The sequence below is a fragment of the Lepidothrix coronata genome, unplaced genomic scaffold (genome assembly GCF_001604755.1).
Source record: "Lepidothrix coronata isolate B3197 unplaced genomic scaffold, Lepidothrix_coronata-1.0 Scaffold256, whole genome shotgun sequence".
NCBI lineage: Eukaryota > Metazoa > Chordata > Aves > Passeriformes > Pipridae > Lepidothrix > Lepidothrix coronata.
The window spans coordinates 825,003-843,736 of record NW_016690436.1 but is presented as its reverse complement, the minus strand read 5'-3'; the positions used below and the strand labels follow the sequence as shown (position 1 = coordinate 843,736).

Genomic DNA, 18,734 nt, shown 5'->3' with positions numbered 1-18,734 from the left:
TTAGGCACCAGCTAGAATATGTTTAGCTTGCGAGATACAACTTTTATTTAGAGAAAAATATATTTATGAGCTGTCATATCCATTCAGCTGTCTTAGTCTATGGCCCTTTTGGTACCTGTGGCCACTACATGAAATTTTCCAAAACATACGTGGAGATGAGTTGATCAGAAGAGAATATATTCCAAGAATGTTCACTGAAGACAGACCTTGGAGAACCACTGTGTTAAAATGCTTTCATCATTCTTGTGTGCCTGCCATGCCTTTACACTTGGACTGATTGAATAATCTTGGGAACAAAGACCGTTTATCTGTAAGGGGGAAAATAGCTTTTTTTACATGCATTTCATCAAAAGAACAGTCTGTGCATGTGGCCAGCAGAGTCCAAAATGAGCACAGTGGATCCCAGTACCTTCTGGACATTGTGAGTTAGATTTAAAAACAGCTTTAAGATGCACTGAAGGGTACATTTTGATGCTCTTTAGATGGCTAATAATGAAAAATCCAACCTACTGCTGCTACAAGTTAAAATCTCTTTCTGCATCTCTTTCTGTGTACTCTCAAATCAGCCTTCTTATTGTCTGTGCAGGTTTGGCACAATGTACTCTGTAAATCAGTAGGGTTTATAAAATAGAACTAGATTGTGTTTTACATGCCAGTGGTTTATAAAATAGAATTAGATTCTGTTTAACATTCCAGTCTGTATTTTTAGTACAGATACAAATAAACATCATATAGTTATATGTATATATATATATATGCATATACATACACATATTTTGAAATATTCCTATTATTCTATTTCTGTCAATTACAAGGAATACCTGTTATGCTCTGTCTTTTGAGTACTGGAAAGAGTCGCTTTTAAAGTTGTATTAACTTTGTAGAAACAAGAGCTTTCAAAATTCCTCAAGATTCAAGATTTTTTACAGGTAATATTGCTAGAGCAAGGTAATAGTGTCTGTAAAGCTAAAACATGTTCTTGAGAAAGAAAACACTGTTTTAATTTTTCAGTACTTCAGCTGTGTAGGAATGATGAATTCAGCTTTATTTACCAACTGTTCTTATTGTTTTAAATGAAGATTGAGATGGAGTCTGACTGGCAATTCTTGGGTACAGAAATACTGTCTCATGAAGAATTCTTTTTAAATAAAAACCTGTCACTTTACATGGATGGGAAGCTGAAGCAATAACCAGTTAACATCCAGTCCTTTAGTTACTTTGGTCTCCTGAGCAGCCTTGAGGGAAGTATGACCAAGTAGCTTCTAGACATGGAATATCTCTGGATGTCTGCACTGGTTCTGAGTACACTGGAGTGTCTGTGAGCCCCAGTGTGCACCTTTAAACATCATGACCATTACGGAGCTCGAGAGCTCTTACCTTCCTTTGGGAGCACAGTGTAGGTTGCTTCCATGCCTGCGTGGATGTGGTCAGTAACGTGACAGTGTAACAGCCAGGTTCCAGGGTTCTGTGGAGTCATTTCCACAGTTTGAAATGTCCCAGGGAACAGGTCAAAGACATCTGCCCGGTAAATCCCTGTTTGCTTCATGACAAACACAAGCAACAGTTAAACGGTGGCATTACCAGGTGGCAGTAATTTAAGCTTTATCCATTTACTCACCAAACATTTCAATCACAGTTGAATGAAAAGACACCTGTGTGTCATTTCTACTGAAGCATCACTTTTGTACATCCATTTCATGCTCCAGAGTTTAATAATCTATCAGCTAAACAAAAATGAAGGACAACTACAGCTTTTGTCACAGCAACAGTCACGAGAAGTTCACAGCTGACATGTTAAAGCAGCTTGTGAGGTTACCAGTCAGGAAATGCTACTGGCAGATATTCTCTGGCTCATGTATGTTGACCAAATAAAGGTTTGAGGCATAAAAACCTTACAGTCAAATTACAAGCCCTGCTTAATATTGTAACGTGACTTTTCACGATAGATTACAGTCCTTGGTAATTGACCTACCTCTCGTTCTTAACACAGCAAGAAATAAATGAAAAGGACTTGATACCTTGTAGTCAAAGCTGTGGCCATGGAAGTGTGCTGTGTGAATGTCTATCTCATTGCCCATTCCCACCAGATACCAGCTGACTTTATCTCCAACATGCATAGTCAGGCCATGCAAATTTCCAAACACCTTTCCATTAATGGCTAAACAGAAGGAAAGAACAAGACAGAGAAAATAAATTGTGTGCATTGTTGATCTCTAAACTTTCATGTAATACAAGATTTGAAAGCAAGTGCCAGACAAAAGTAATGGCTTTGGACAGCACATTATAAACGTGTGTTTATATTCCATATTTATCTAGAAAGAATAACATGGTAAATAAAATTTCTTTGCTGTACACCATTGGTAATTTTGCAGTTCTTAAAGATATGTAATTCCCACAGCTCTTTTTAAGGGGTAAGCTTTACCAGGACATGCTTTCAGGATGCACATAGCCTTTCCAGCTTATTCAGAACAGTTGTTTGCTGATACCAAAACACTTCAACATGGGAATATCTGGAGGGGAGGGGGAATTTGTTTGGGGTTTTTTTCTTTAATCTGTGGGGAAAAAAAGTCATTCGGTGGCATTAACAGTGTTTTCAAACAGTTTGAGTAAAATTTTTCAGGCCTTCTGCACTGGAACAGTAAATTCGGGGGCAGTGAGGAAGTCAAATTTATGTGAACTACTTTCAAATATACAATTTTATGGAGTTCCCAGAGTTATATTAACTGAATTGGGAAACATACCATGCATTTTATTACTTTCAAGGAAGTCCTCATCCTCTTTGTCAACAAGATGTGGGTTGGCAGAATAGGTTTTAATGTTTTCATCCAAGTACCACGATTCATTTTCATCGAAAACCATAAAAAGAAGAGCAAATTGAACTTTCTTTTTAGTATGAAATGATGGCAGATAATGCCTATGACACACAACAAGTGTGCCTATTAATCCGCTGTAAGTGTCCTGAAATGACAAATGAAAAACCACATAATTGCAAGATTTAACTAAGCAGAAGCACATTTAATGACAGACCTGAATCCTCTTACTATCTTTACAGCTGTCAGTAGCTGAGAATAAAGGCAGTCATTGTCAGGCAAACAAGGCTATTTCTCAACTGTTACATGCTACCCATGGATCAAGCTCAGTGAAGACTAACTGCCTCATTTTCACCTCCTGCTAGAAATAAGCATTCATTCCATATTAATTTCTTGCTCTTTTTTTTTGCCAAACTGTTTTTATAATTTTATCATTTTGAGCTTGGTTTACATTCAAAATATACTTCTCGACATTTTATTTGTATTTGTTGAGACATGAAGGCAAGAGTACATTCATTTCCACTAAAAATTATTAGTCGTTAAGTTAATGCATGCTTGGTAAGAAATGGCAGAGTTGTGTTTCACAGCTGCATGTTAGCTTTCCCCCACATGATTAATTAGATACTGAGCAAGCTATAAAGTGCTAGCTTCAATGAGGAAATCTGAGTGAGGTGATTATACCAGCAGCAGAAAAACCAGAAAGCAAGAACATGGAGGGCCGTGACTCTCAAATTATGCCCTGACTTTCCTGCAACTTGACTTCAAGAAACATTTAAATTCAAAGGTATGGTAACAGGGGAAATAACCTGACAGAGAAAGCAGAAAGAATTTCGAATTCCCTTTTCCTGTAAGTATATCCATGTTGGAGTCATGAACAAAACCTTTTAGACTGATATTAATTATATACCTTAATGATGTCCACTGTTGAATGGTATGCCCATGCAATGCAATGTGGATCTCCTCTCTCAGGACTAGATCTCTCTGGGATTTTCCAAACATAGATTTTTGTTTCACCTGAATTAAATAAGTATCAATGAATTTTAGAAATTTTCAGTATGCTGACCTATAGGAGGTCATTTTGAAACAGTTGTTATCTCCATTTACAGCTTATATATGTCTTGAACTTCCCCTTCCCAATTACTGCACTGGCTAACTTCTGCAGACCTCTGATTCTTCTTGACAGTGTTTGTTTGGGTTTTTTTGTCTGTCTTCCCTGTTCAGTTTACCATATTAATAAAGACAACTGTATCTTTTGTAAAGATCACAGAGGAACTTCAGAAATAATAGCATAAGCTATGCTTTCCCTACGTAACCAAATCTGTTTGCTTTCATGAAAGGTGCAGCCACGTTGTGTCAAAACATTACTGATCAGTCAAGGACTAGGATACATAGCCATAGTTAGCAGGGCCATCTGAACTGTAGAAATATTTGTCATAATCGACATCAAAAATTTAAGAACCTGAGGTAAAACATACAAACAAAAACTATGTCTTTCCTACTATCTGAAATAAACCTTACTAGAAGTCTTGATGTTACCTGCTAGAAATAAGGAAGGATGGTTTGATACCTGGGTTAGTTACAGCAATAGCAGAACTGTCTGTTTTCACTCCATGGGCGTGGATAGAATAAGGTCTTGATGCTAAGTTCTTAAAAACTATTATAATTTTATCTCCAATATTTGACATAAGCAGTGGCCCTGTTGGATTGAAAAGAAAGATGAACGTGGTTTTACAAAAGATCAGAGCAAACAGTTTGTTGTGTTCAAATTCATACTATTGGCTTATAAGTCAACAGAAAACTTTATACAGATAGTGTTGTTCACTATGACTTGCCAACCTGAGATGCTGAAGTTAAGCCCCTAGGTCTCAAAAGTTCTGAGCACCTACTGGGTACCTGAAGTCAGTTTGGATGTTGCTACCCAGCTTTATGCTGGAAATACTGACCTCTGATCAGGCAGCAAACCAGAAGGGTTTTTAACTTGTACAGCAAGCAATGTAATCTTGCAGGGAAAACACCATAATAAAGGTAGGAATTCCACATAGGTTTAGGCACTTTGTCTGGGTAGAACTATACTCAACATTATTCAAATAGTATCTTTTGGCTTGTGTCACTGCATTTTTCACATTTTCAAAACTGAACTTTATGATGACTCTACCTTGAATTTCCAGGTGCTGCTGCTCCTCTGCTCTGTTTTTGGGAGTACTGAATGTCTGATCAGTGTATTCGCGATATACAACCTTTTTGTATTTTGAGCCAATGAATTTGTCATTTTTATTTAAAAATGGATTGCCAGGGCTGCCAAAAGAAAAAAACCAAAACATTTCTTCATGTATTTTAAAACATCTTTTGCAGTTATGTCAATTAACTGTCAAACAAGAGTCCAGCTCAGCGAAACAGTAATCTCATAAACTTTTGGTATCTTCAACATGAAAACATTCTCATTAAGCTGGAGGGTTTCTCTTTGAAAAGTTAAAAAACTCACTATAATTACACCAAGTCTATATAGTACTTGAAAGAATGCTGAGCACTTGGCCTGGCAGATATTTCAAATTGCAGGAAGTCACACAGCAACTTGTATACTGAAAAACAGAGCCCTCAGTGACTTCTGTAATCTGAAAAGAAGCCTAAAACTTGTAAAGCTTAAGTGCCCTGATGAAATTAAATGTGAGGGACTGATTCTCTCCTGAGATCATGGGGGCTGGAGACAGTGGGGGAAAAAAAAGTCTGATAACAGCATAGTCCATATTACTTGTGCTTAGTACTATGTCAGAGTCCACTGTGGTATGCAGGGCAAGGAAATGTGCTATCAAACTGAGGAAAAAGAAGAAAATACAATTAAGTTAATGACAAAATACAGACTATTACAATCTGCTACTTTAACCTCAATTGAAGTTATTCAGGTGAAACACAGAAAATCATCAGTTCTTGTTTAGCCTCTTCTGCTAATTGGGATGAATTGTTTGATCCAATCAGTTCTCTCTCATTGAGATTCAAATACTGGAAACAAAACACCAGACAACAAGCTTCACAGTGAGTGGATTAGGTCATGTCGTATCCTGTGCAATCTCATGAAACTGAGAGGAGTTAAAAAAGAACCTTACTCAGACTACAAATAAACATGAGACAAAGACTTGTTACAGATTGTAAGTAATCAATCATCAGGACAAAGCAGTCATCGGAGCTGCGATGACAATGAATGTTTTAAGCTTTCCACATCAGGGACTACCAACATCAGTAAATAATAAATGCACATGCACTATCCAGAAATCATGAAAATATACACTTGTCCCACAGAAGGTCTATGCTGGACTACTTCTTGAACATTGTGCTGTCTGGCTCATAGTTACATGGCAATAGTACAGGGGAAGGACCACAAATTCAAGTGAGCCCTAAAAATATATATGAAAATAAAGCGTGCCTAGAAATGTTTGGAGGAGGAAAAGGTTCAGAGGAGAAGTGAGTTGCTGTTTTGCTTGTTTTGCATTTTTTCCCCTGTGTATATTCCAAAGTACCTTTCCTCATGGTGTTGATGCCGTTCAAATTCCCATGTCCTGTTGGGAGAATAGTCCCATTCAACTTCCACTGCAGCAATGTAATAAGTCTTTTCATGCAAATACAGAGATGGATCTACATTCCACCAGTGGCATTGTTTCACTTTGTAGTTCTGTTTCATGCCCCCAGTGTAGTGGTCTGTTGTCAGGCAGGACACTTCAAAAATTCCTAGAGGTCATACAAGAAATAAAGACTTGAGGACAAAAGTCTGTTACCTTAAGATTGTATTACCAATATTGATGTAGTGTTTAAAGACTGACACACAGGCTATTGCTCATATAAGGTACAAACTCTTTGTGCAGTATGGCTACTTGTAATAAAATTCAGCACACAGAGAAGTTGGAAAAATCAAGGCTTTAGCATTAAGAACACGTCTTTACAATTTGCTGCCTTTCAATCACACCTGTGCAGAGTTTTAGCACCAGGATCAAAATACCAGCTATTTAAGGCTTGTCTCTAAGCATAAAACATTCATTGGTAACAGCTTCTGAAATACTAACAGGATTTTTAAACAAGACATTTACCTTCAGAATCAGGGTTCATAATAGCTGTAAGAACTGTATGTGGAAACAGATTTGCTGTATCCCTTCTTGTTCCTTTAGTTACAAATGTGTTTTCTGAGAAGTATATCCCATGGACATCAACTTCTGAACCCAAGCCCATCAAATGCCAAGAAACCACACTTCCTTTACACATCTCAAGACCAGGCTGATTTCCATACATATAACCATTAATGGCTGTAGAAGATTTGAGAAAGCAAAACCCACCTTTATTAATATATGATTTAATTCTGCAATACAGATTAATTAATAAACACTTCAGATGTAATGTGATGCCTTAGACTGACAGAAATATCAATAATAAAATACTTCATCACATCAACAAACCTAGAAAATTGACTCAAGCAAAACAACTTTTAAACCCCAGTATTGAAAAATAATTTCTAACCGTTCTCCTTTTCAATGTCTAAAGCACAGGTTGCTGCCTTAACCAACTGGAATTTCCTCTGCTTTATTCCTGTCAAGTATTCAGGATGCATAAAGCATTCTATTTTATACCCTGTGACCCCCTCCAGCCATATAGTGGAGGCAATCTGAAGGGTTTTTGAGTTATTAACCCTTTCTAGCTACTTCTGTGCAAAACTTTCAAATCCTGGGCCTCACAGGTACCACTGAATGCTCAGCACCAATGGTCTGTAAATAGTGGCAATGCCCAGAGAGCAAAATTTAAGAAAGCACTCACGTAAATGTGCTTAAAGAGTAGGACTTATTGGCAGGGCTGGGCCCTGAAGGTAAAAATGGTTTTTTAACAGGAAACTTGAAAAATATTTCTGCAGTACCAAAATACAATCAGTGTGAAACTCAGCTCTGCTCTGTTAAAGAAGCAAAGACTTTCATTCTGAAGCAAAGTCCGGCAGGCAGGTCGAGGGAGGGGATCCCTCCCCTCTGCTCAGCTCTGCTGAGGCCACCCCTGCAGGACTGTGCTGAGTTCTGGGCTCCCGGCTACGGAAGACACAAACATACTGGAGGGCAGTAAAGGGCCACAGGACAACAAAGGGACAAGAAAGCATCTCTCCTATGAGGAAAGGCTGAGAGAGCTCAGATATCTAGCCTGGAAAAGCAGCAGCTCAGGGGATCTCATCCACCTGTACAAACACCTGCAGGGAGGATGCCAAGAGGACAGAGCCAGGCTCTTCCCAGCAGTGCCCAGGGACAGGGCCAGAGGCCACGGGCACCGAGTGACACACAGGAGGTTCCCTCCAAACATCAGGAAACACTGTCACTGTGAGGGTGACCAAGCACTGGCACAGGCTGTCCAGGGAGATGGTGGAGTCTCCATCCTTGAAGGTATTGAGAAGCCATCAGGATGTGGTCCTGGGCAAGCAGCTCTGGGTGGCCAAGCTTGAGCATGGTGTTGGACCAGGTGACCTCCAGAGGTCCCTTTCGACCTCAACTCTTCTGTGATCCTGTGAAAAACCTTCTTTCAGCTACATCATCTGTAAGGCTACAGATGATGTAGCTCTTGGTGCCTGGTTGCACTCATAGGGGTTGCACATGGGCTGAAGACCTAACTTCTCCTCCTGTCTGCTCAAAGTGATACATAACCATGTAAATCCTAAACTGCCATGCAAGACACTGAACAGCTGGCATTGTACTTTAAACTACCACATGTAGTTGAAATTGAATCGCATTGAAACGTTTTGGGGTTTTCCACTGGAAAGGAATGAAATATTTCTGCCACTATACACTTTTTTAGCCTCCAACATGAAATCATAAAAGTAAAACCTTATTGTAGAAATTATTTTTGGCTAACTAATAATTTTCTTACAGTGCATTTTGTTAGATTCTTGGAAATCTTCATCCTCTTTGTCAGTTTTATCAGGATTTAATGTAAACATCAAAATATTGTCATCCAAGTACCAGCTCAGATTCTCATCAAATACTGTGGCAAGCAGAAAAAACTCCACGTTCACATTTTTCTGTTAAGAAGAAATAGCACAAAGGAAAATAGAAATGAGTGAACAGAAGATGTCAGGAAACAAAAAAATCTCTGCTTATAATAATTTATAAGTCACAAAGTAGGGTAGATGCATACATTGATACTTCATTCTGATCATCTCAAAGCTCTGTAATTGCTGTATCTTGTGAGTATTTGCTGCTAATGCTCTTTTTACTAGCAGGAACCACCTCTGGAAATGAATTTGTCTTTAAAATCTCTATATTTTCCTAGACATTCTCATCCTAGCTGAGACTCGAACGCCAGTGGCTGCTCACAACAATGGTGTTTTCACAATGAAGTGACTATCTGGAGCCAGACTGAAAACCAAACCCACTTTCTTCACATTTTGAATTCCCCTTAGCACATGGGTGAGACTGAGATGGAGGGGAGGTGGTGCAATTCAGGAGGAGAAAGCAGATAGAGCTGTGACGATGCAAATGCTTCCATTTTTCTACTTTGACTGACCTGTTTCCCAGACGAAAGAAGAGCTCCTTTCCTGCACACCAGGAGAGGACCCACAAGGCCAGAACTGGTGTCTCTGACTGCATCCACAGCTGAATAATAAAGCCAGGTTAAACAGTCTGGGTCTTGGTCTGTGGGACCCACATCTTCTGGCACATTCCACTCATACGTAAACGTAGCACCAGGACTCACGTGAGAGGCTGGAGATTCGGTACCTATCACAGAAATCACCACTGGGAATTATGTCAAGTGAACTTTATTTTATCCCCTTTAACACGTGGAGAGGTGAGACAGCACATGCTAAGGTGCTGCAGCCCTCCCCCCGGCCCGTGGCACACCTCTGGGCAGGGGGCCATAGCGTGTCCCTGCCATGCTCCGGCCGTAACTCACTCCGTGGGGCTGGATGCTGAACGGGCGGCTGGCGTTGTTCCGGAAGGTCACCCTGATGCGCTCGCCCACTTCAGCCTTGAGAACAGGTCCTGGAAAAGAGCACACGGTCTAATTACAGGACATTTCTATCAAGTGGTGTACAGGTCACCACGAACTTAGTGGCAATCAGTGGCTGGCTGCTTTTCCCCTCGCAGGGGAATGCCCCAGGCCTCTGTGGCACACACCAGGTCCCTGGCACATGGCCTGAATCGCGTGGTAGCCCGGCAGCAGCCATTCACAGGTCACGTGGAGGCCCAGAGACTTTCAGGACAGTTCCTCCCTTTGGAAAGGGATTTACAGACATTAGCACCAACATCTGCCAGAAGCAGACAGGTTATCAATAGGACTAGACCTGCCTAGCCTGGCCTTGTAGTTCAGAACCCGACTTTTGCAGACCATGGCATGCTCCCACAGGGAAGCTGGGCACCACCACAGCATTGCCTCCAAGAGCTTCCTTATACCCTGGGGTGTCTCTTGGGGGAAGCCACAGGCACCAGCATCTGCAGGAGGCAGGGAGAGCTTAGGACCCCTCCTTGGAGGTGGGGGCACTGCTTGCTAACTAGTGGAAGTGACTGTTTACTCTCATAAATCTTTGACATGAAAAAATTTTAGACTATCTTACCTAAGAGTCCAAGATGTGCTTCCTCTGCGAGTCTTTTTTTATGTTCAGTAAAAGAACCATCTGTGTACTCTTTGTAAATTGCTTTTTTATAAGAGCCACCAATTCTTGTCTCACTTTGTTCAAAAAAGATGCGAGATTCACTGTGTAAAACAAATTGCAGTAGATACAAACAGTTAAAGTCATAATGCTCAGCTGTCCAAAGGCAGTCAGGACCTCAACCCTGTTTTCTGAACTATGACATGCCGAGTGTGTCTCTTTTCAGTGGTCTGGCCACACACTTACATGTAGTCCCCATTAAGATGTGCAGGAATCCATTATCCTTCACTAATTTCTCTTTAAGAAAAAGCCACTGTGGTGTGTTGCCCTTAAAATGCCAGTGGGCTTAGAGACTCATCAACAATGATTTCTAGTCAACATTTCATAACCTTGAGTTTACTTTTAATTAAATGCTATAAATAATTCAACAACAGCAGATAAAAATACCGAGAATATGTAACATCTAAATTCAAAGTGAGAAGATTCAATCTACACTTCTACTCTCCAAGAAAGGACCTTTCAGTGTTTTACAAACACTATTCAAACAATGAACTGTGCCTTGCCCCTTGGGGAGGAGGTGAGTGTTTAACTCACAGATAAAAAATTTGAGGAATCAGTGTATTCAGCGATTGGATCCAGGTTTTAAATATGTAAACACAGAGCAAAGGGCAAAGCTATATTGTGCAGGCTGTTTCCTAGATGAGATGCTGTTAGCATGATTTCCATCAGTGAGGCCATGATCATGAATTCCTAGCTTTGTTCTCTTACTCAGAATAATCAACCCTCTTGAACCATCGGGGGTCACTGCCTACATGGGACATAATAGTTAATCTTAGTCCCAGTGAAATGACTAACATAGCAGCAGAATTTACAGTAAGATTACAAGGAAAACAACAGATCTAGTTTGGTCTGATATTTATTCTAGCATTAATATTTAAGCAGAGGTAAGGACAATGAGCAATTTGCTTAAAAGTCAGTTCTACCATACGTCTTACCTTATTTAGCATGTTTAAATCAATTCTGCTTGGAAAATAAAGCTTCTTTAATTAGAAGCCTTTACCTGTCAATGATTAATTCTTGTCCTGTAAAATGGTTCATTGCTGATGGGCCATAATTCCAGATGATCTCCTCAGCAGCAATGAAATACTGTCTTATCTTTGTACTCTCATTGTGAGCTGGTGTGGACTTCTTACAGTCTTTTACTTTAAAAAGGGCCTGCATACCACCTGGAAAAAAAAGAGGAGGTAGAGAAACCTAAGGAGAAGGAACTGCACTTTGTTTTCCTTTTCCCTGCTTCCCACAGCTGTTCTCTTCCCTGGAGAATTCCCACACCACTGATGGACGTGCAAATCACAAACAAAGAAGAAGATGAACGTTATAAAAGAATGCATGCCAGCTGAGCTAGGAGAGACCCAGCTGTGGTATCTACAGCAGGTAGACAGGTGTGGTAAAGGGCTTTCTGCTTCTAAAGCTGCAACTGGCACAGCAGAGAAGATCAGGGTAGGGTGGATGCAGTTCTGTCGATGAGCACTTCAGCCAAGGTCAGATGCTACCAAACTGACCATCTTCCATCTAAATCTAACTAAGAGCTTACTTGTGAAACTGCTGGGTCTCTGCACTAAGAGAACGGTCTGTTAGCAAATATGCTTGCTGGAGATACAAATAATATAGTAAAGAGAGCCCTTTTACAGTCATACATTAGGTCAACTTGTAGGATTCAAGTTTTGCCCAGGATGCTTCAGCCATATCAGGATGTTGCTGGATGTGAAAACCATTTCAAAGTTTATAATCTCTGTGTTGTTGAATCTGTAAGTTACATACTCCTTTTTATATTAGAATTTTCAAATCTTGGAGAAGGATTTTCAGTTCTATGTTCTTTCCCACTTTTGTGACAAATTACTTCTCTCCCTTATAGGGATACAGATAATTCAAAAGCATGGAATCAGCTTCTAAGTATTTCATATGGTTATCAAAACCTGAAAATACAGGAAGACACAGGGAAGAGAACAGAACATCTCAGCTTATTTGCCAATTCTGGAATGTCTTTGTCTGCAGGCAAGTTGCCCCTTGATAAAAATGGAGCGAGCCCCAGCTTTTATGTTGTCAAACAGAAAATTGTGGTTAGTTATTTTCAGTAAGAGGCAAACACTGTGCTGGTTTTTTGTCCAAAGCTGAGGCTTGTAAAAGTGCAGCTGTGCTAATTGCAGCTCCGTTAGAGATAAGAATGCCCTTGATTTTCATGGCTACATGCTCAAGCCCATGTAATGCACTTGTAGGCATTTCAGTTACTAACAGAGTTTTGTTACCCAGAGGAGAATATAACCAGGTCAGGAGCCCTGCCGAAGTGAGTCAGTAAGCTCTTAGCTCAAGCTAAAAAAATTCTGATCACTGAAACTGTTACTGTACCTTCAATGTGGTCATTCACTTGGCAGCTAAGCAGCCATTCCCCAGGGCTCCTTGGTGTCATGACAGCATCAACGAATGTGGCTGGGAAGAGGCTGATGGTGTCAACTCGATGATGCCTTTCTATTAAAGTCTGTCCATGAAAGTATGCTGAATGGATATCAGCTTCATTACCCATGCCAAAAAGATGCCATTTTACCTTATCTTCCACACACATCGTGAGGTTTGGTAGGTATCCATACATGTACCCATTGATGGCTAAAATAAATATTGTTTATTACAGTTAACTTCACAGGTCTTAGGATCTTTTCCTCAAAAGCAGCTATCATACAACCATTGCTCTATTCTTCAAAATAGAAAGAGGCTCAAAAGAAAGCTCCACACCTTTGAAGGTGAGCCAATACCAGACACACATTTCATCTGCACAGCTACCTTCTATGATTCTGGAATTCCATTGGTCAGAGCCAAAGGTATCTTATTTGTTTACATTAACAGTAAAAATTGCTTTTCTAAACTGTGATATTGTAGTACAAAACTCAGGACTAAGAAACAGAACAAAGTAATACAACTCTGTTTAGAGTGCCTGGGAAACTACACTGGCAAAGAGCTTCTTGGCCCCTAAGAATTTTATATCACAACTCCAAAGGTGTGACTGTACAATACTTGCCCTTTTTTTTTAATTGAAAAGGATCTTTCTTAATCCTCCAAGAAAAACCCTTGATTGAAAAAAAAGATTATCAACAATTCATCTTTAGAAGAGACAAGACACAAATACATTATTTGACCATATCAATGACAAGCAACATTAATATAATGTTCTCTCACAGTGCATTTTATTGCTTTCTTGGAAGTCCTCATCGTCTTTGTCCACTTCGGAAGGCTCAGAACAGTATGTTCTGATATTTTCCTCTAGATACCAACTGAGATTTTCATCCATCACGGAAAACATAAGGATAAATTCAGCATCAAAGTGTTGATCACTGTCCCTATTCATTGTACCTGAAAAAGAAAGCAGTATATCAAAGTCATATTCAAAATCCTTGGTAACTGACATTTTTTGTCAGTTTTAACTGTAGTCTCAGTAGGGCTGGACCCTGTTTTTGCCACTTTTCTTGAGTGTGACTGTACACATAAACTTACAGACACACTCAGGAAACAAAAATCCCTTTTGATAGATAGTATAAAATAATTGCACGTAAATCTGCTTTTTATATCAGTATTTACACTTCCTTGTATGAACACATCTCACTCTTGGATTTGTGGACAAAGTATTCTGCAAATTATATTCACTGTCACACACAAAATCAAACTACTTCCTATACTATTGAAGGCAGCTAATTGAGAAGACCAAAAGCTGTTATTTTAGAACCAACTGTAACCTCCTCTTCCAGTAAATTATTTCACTGATATTTATCAGACCATTATCAATCACCTTGCATACGTATCTGTTTATTCATTTATTTATTTATGGTTTACCTTTCCTGCAAATTATTAAAGGCCCAACAAGCCCTGAGGCAACATCTCTTGGAGCATCTATGTGGGAGTGGTAAGCCCTGGTTATGCAGTCTGCATCTCCTGGAGCTGGACCTTGATCTTCTGTCACGTCCCATGTGTAAGTGTACTGGCCTCCAGGCTCCACAGCATCGTCTCTCTTTTGCAAATCTTTGGTGTTGTCAGGATAAAAAGCACCTGAAGATGCCACACAGCCACTGTTACCACAACATATTCACAACAGGGTGTCAGGATAGCACCTACCATGCTTCAAGTTCACTACGTGTTGCAGTAAAATGGACTGGACATCTGGATAGAGGTTAAAAAAGCACAACTTTTAAATCAGGGGAATAGATGTTTTCTTTCTCTTTAGAAATCTCTTCATTTGCCTTTGAAGTCCATAGGAGTACTTCAATTAATGGCACATTAAAGTTAATCCTTTATTTATTGGAAGGGGACTATGTACTTCTGGTAAAAAGATAACAATTCAAATATTTGCAAAACATTTGTTAAATATTAATCTTGGAAACTGTTCTAAAATATTGCTGGAAGGATAGCAACAGAAAAAAGTTCTCAAAAGTGCATGTACTGCTACGTAACATACTGCTCTGATTCCACAGTGTGGCTATATCAAGATATATACTCGTTGTAATGAAAAAGTTCACAAAATTTTAGAAGGTAGGCTGATACTTCATAACATTTTTCTAATGAAAGATTTTTAAAGACTGATTTTGAGACAACATCATATTCCCAATGATTTACACACTGTTTTTCAGGCCTACTAATAAAAGCCATATTCTGGTGCCATCCAGTGCAGAAAATCCCCCATTGTCTGAGTGTGCCAAGACTGGCTATTGCAAGGACAAGCCATCACTAATCCCAAAGGCACCCCTAAATGCATCTTAAAGTGTGTCAGACTTTCATCTCATTAATTAATTAATTACTAAGTCATATCTGTTTTTCCATTTTAAGAGATTCTTACATCTCATATACCATATACACGAACTTAGTGTTAAGAATTTGGAACTGTATGTTATCACTGTTAACAATATCTTCTCTACAACAGCATCAATTTTTCTTTTGTGTATCCATACCTGAATCTCTTATATACCTTTATACCCTTATTTCAGTTGAAACACAAATACTGTTATTTCAGGTAAAATGTTGATCTAAAATTGCCACTTTTGGCTTTGTATTTCACTCTGGAAAAAATTCTCAAACTTCTTAGCTCCTATTTTAAATTGATTGTGTCCTAATTTAAATCTTTATTTACTTGACCAGTGTTCTCTCTGATGAGAGAATATCACTTATACTCAGAAGGATGATTAACTTTTGATAAATTCTGGGACAGGACGGAATCAAGCCTACCTTCATTTTCTTTTGTATATCTTACACCATGTGGATGCAGTGTGTAGTTTCTTGAAGCAAAGTTTTTCAAGTGGACAGTAATGGAATCGCCAACTTCTCCTTTAATTATAGGACCTAAAAAACCCAGCCAGGAAGGTTTGTCAACTATCACATCATATAAATGATTGGTGTACTGAGTGTAGACAGCCTTCTTGTAAGTGCTTCCTATCCTATGTGGTCCTCTTTTGAGAAAGACTTCAGCCTGCCTGTAAAGAAAATACACAAACACATCTGTAGTGTCAGGTACTTGTTTTATATGTTAATGGTTTAAATTAATAGTCTCAAATAAAGACCCGTCCTCCATAGCACTGTGCACAACCACGAGCAAGCCATGTGAAGCAAGTTAATACTTCCCAAAAATGCAAGGTATTTTCTATGAGGCAGAGTATTGTTTGAGCATGTGGGGAGGGAATTGTATGTACCTTGGCAAGCACAGACCTGAAATGGAATTAAAATGCCAATTCAGGGTTCCATGAAACTTGAGGAGTACAAACTCAGTTGCAAAGGCTCAGTTAGTAGAAGTCTGAGTGCACGAGGCTTTTGAGTTGCAAACGAAAGCAAACAAATAGGTTATGGCTCTTACTGGACTGTTTAAACAGCTATCATTTAGTTGAAAAGTATTTCTTCTGCACTGTGCTTTTCCCTGCCCCTATAAACATCAACTTCCACACACACAGAGCCTCATAGTTAAAGGGCTCAGGAGAAGAGGAATTGAAGGACCTGAAAATGAGAAGTATAATAAAAGGGACCAGCTCCACTTCAGGCGTACAACCATTGAAAACTTGGAATTAATGCAGCAAGCTGCAGGTCATCACAGAGCAGAGCAAAGCAGTGAAAGTGCAGTGAACAGCAGTGCTTCACTGTATTACAACACAGCTTTGGAATTCTCAGATAAGGTGCCTTGTTTCCACCCCTGATCAGAATTAGTAGCCTGCTGAATCACTGACAGTGTCTTATACCTCATGCAGTTTGTGAGTGAAAGAAAAAAAAGCTGACTGCTTCATCTCACACCCTATGGAGTGGTAGATTATGGCTGAGAGAGCTGGCTCTCACTAGAGAAAACAAACCACAGGAAATCATCTAATCCCTCATCCACAGACTAAATGAGAACTGCATTTTTGAGATCTTTCCAATTTCTGATTTCTCTCATCACTGTTTTTATTTTGGTATAGTCCTATTTAATTCTAAAGGCACTGAAAAAATAGAAGGGAGGAACACTTTTTCTCTCTCAAATGTTTCTCTGATGCCTTTTATATCTGAGTTTTCTTTATTGATTATTCATACCTCCAGGGTGCTTCCCTCCTCCTGATTGTACTTATCCTCAGCCTACTCACTGCACTCAGTCTGCCCAGGACCCTCCTTGCCTTGTGACAAGAAACTCAGCTCCTCCACTGTTGTGGAAGGACCCAGCTGTGCTGCTGCACAGAGAACCACCCCTGCTAAAAAAGAACAGCTAAAAAGGAAACCTGTGCACAGTAGGAAAGTTTTAAATTTGTCAAGCTTCTGCATTTAAAAACAACAGCAAAAGTCATCTCTTTGGCACTGACATCTTGGACATTCAAAGTTAAACATTAGACTTTTGGGGTCTTTTTCTAGTCTCTTCTTAGTAAATGTTTCATTACAACAAATTCACACCCCCTACATATCCAAATGCTTTTAATTAGCAAAACATTGGAATGAAGTTCTCAAGCAAGCCAGAAAAAAATCCACTGACACCAACAAGACTCATTTCACTGCCTTCACCAGTGTGGCCCTGGTGCCTAAACCAGATGATGCTGTAAAATCAAACTCAACCAGTGTGAACTGCTTTACTTACTCTTCTTCCGCAAAAAGCTGCCCCGAGACGGCGTTGGCACTGCCGGGCGCGTAGTTCCACACAGTCTCTGTAATGCCCAAGTAGTACTCACGGTTCACTGCCCCAGCTCGCCAACAGCAAGAAAACAGCAAGCAGCTTAGGAGAAATAGCTTCATTTTGCATTCATGAACCTTGTGGAAAACGTGAAATAAAAACGCAGGACAGGCCTATGCAATTTCCCTTTATATGTTACTGTGTCTCCCACTCCCCACTTCCTCACCTCCCCGTCCCTGCTGCTGTTTGCTTTGCTGAACACAATAACACCAATTGCACAATGTCTTTCTGTGTCAAGAGCAAACAAAAGATTCTGGTAACCTTGTCAGTTCAGATAATCTTCAAAGAAATTTTTTCTATTTCTGCCAGCCTACTATCCTGCACATTTAGATCATCATCACCATTTAGACTGTCATAGATTGTAAATCTTGTCACTGAATTGAAAGCAGATTTTAATGGATTTACAGATTTAAGCTTAATTACATTCTTCACTATCTTCATGACTCTCTCTATAGCTCGGATGCTACTGAGAAAATAATTCTTGTGACCTGTGGCACAAGAACACAACTTCTCAAGCATGTTGTGGAAAGCTCTAAGCAACACCTTTCCCCCGTGTATCTGCTCTGCATTGACACAGGGAGCCCAAGGTACGCCTGCAGCTGCCTGTTCCCCTTGCTTGTTCTGCTCCCACAGATCTTCCTCCTCCCTTCTGCACAGCCACCACCAAACTGACAGACAAGGGAGGACTGGTGTCACTGGGACCAGTGTGCACATCAGGGCATGCCTGGGTCAGCTCTACTGCACACCACACTTCCCTTGGAAATGTAATTTTAGCACAAAGTGTGGCACGTGTTGCTAGAGATGAAAAGGACCGGCTATTCAGGGATGGAGGTGGGGAATGTTTGCACCCCCTTTTCAAGAAGTTTTAGTGTTCCTCAACTGAGGCTCACAAATTCCACAAAACTACCTCCCTGTGTCATCTGCCTCCTAGTCTGTTGCAGACAGGATAAGCCACATTCTTCAATGATTAAAATCAGAAGATCCAGATAATCTTAACTACTACCCTTATCAAAATGCACTACTCAGTGCCAAATGCTTCTTTTGCTTGATTCAAGTTCTGTAATCATTTTGTATCTGTTAGTCTCATTGAAAATTAAGAACAAAATTGGACCTT

At 39.8% G+C, this 18,734-nt stretch overlaps 1 protein-coding gene across 2 annotated transcripts; it reads right to left on the bottom strand.

The window, feature by feature from the left end:
• Positions 1–17: 17 nt before the first annotated feature.
• CP (ceruloplasmin (ferroxidase)) lies at positions 18–17,857 on the bottom strand. 2 transcript variants are annotated; one of them, XM_017835414.1, is made up of 20 exons: positions 17,787–17,857; positions 17,528–17,697; positions 15,673–15,917; positions 14,290–14,502; positions 13,639–13,812; positions 12,817–13,071; positions 11,471–11,636; positions 10,375–10,514; positions 9,662–9,802; positions 9,327–9,538; positions 8,691–8,841; positions 6,887–7,099; positions 6,323–6,530; positions 4,966–5,105; positions 4,378–4,506; positions 3,718–3,824; positions 2,742–2,958; positions 2,019–2,158; positions 1,378–1,540; positions 18–308 (listed from the first exon to the last, which is right to left on the bottom strand). In XM_017835414.1, exons 2-20 carry the CDS (start codon positions 17,680–17,682, stop codon positions 238–240), a joined length of 3,240 nt encoding a protein of 1,079 aa, XP_017690903.1. In that variant the 5' UTR covers positions 17,683–17,697; positions 17,787–17,857; the 3' UTR covers positions 18–237. The 2 variants fall into 2 exon arrangements, with proteins under 2 accessions (XP_017690903.1, XP_017690904.1); XM_017835415.1 differs by lacking the exon at positions 12,817–13,071 and having other exon boundaries at positions 17,528–17,788.
• Positions 17,858–18,734: the final 877 nt, after the last annotated feature.

What these genes read in the sequence shown, in the direction of transcription:
- CP (XM_017835414.1), bottom strand. Translation starts at nt 17,682, where the DNA reads ATGAAGCTATTTCTCCTAAGCTGCTTGCTGTTTTCTTGCTGTTGGCGA. An exon ending in CTATGGCCCCCTGCCCAGAG is followed by an intron (nt 9,539 to 9,661) that starts GTGTGCCACGGG and finishes TTTCTGTGATAG; the next exon opens with GTACCGAATCTCCAGCCTCT. An exon ending in TATTGCTGTAACTAACCCAG is followed by an intron (nt 3,825 to 4,377) that starts GTATCAAACCAT and finishes TATTTAATTCAG; the next exon opens with GTGAAACAAAAATCTATGTT.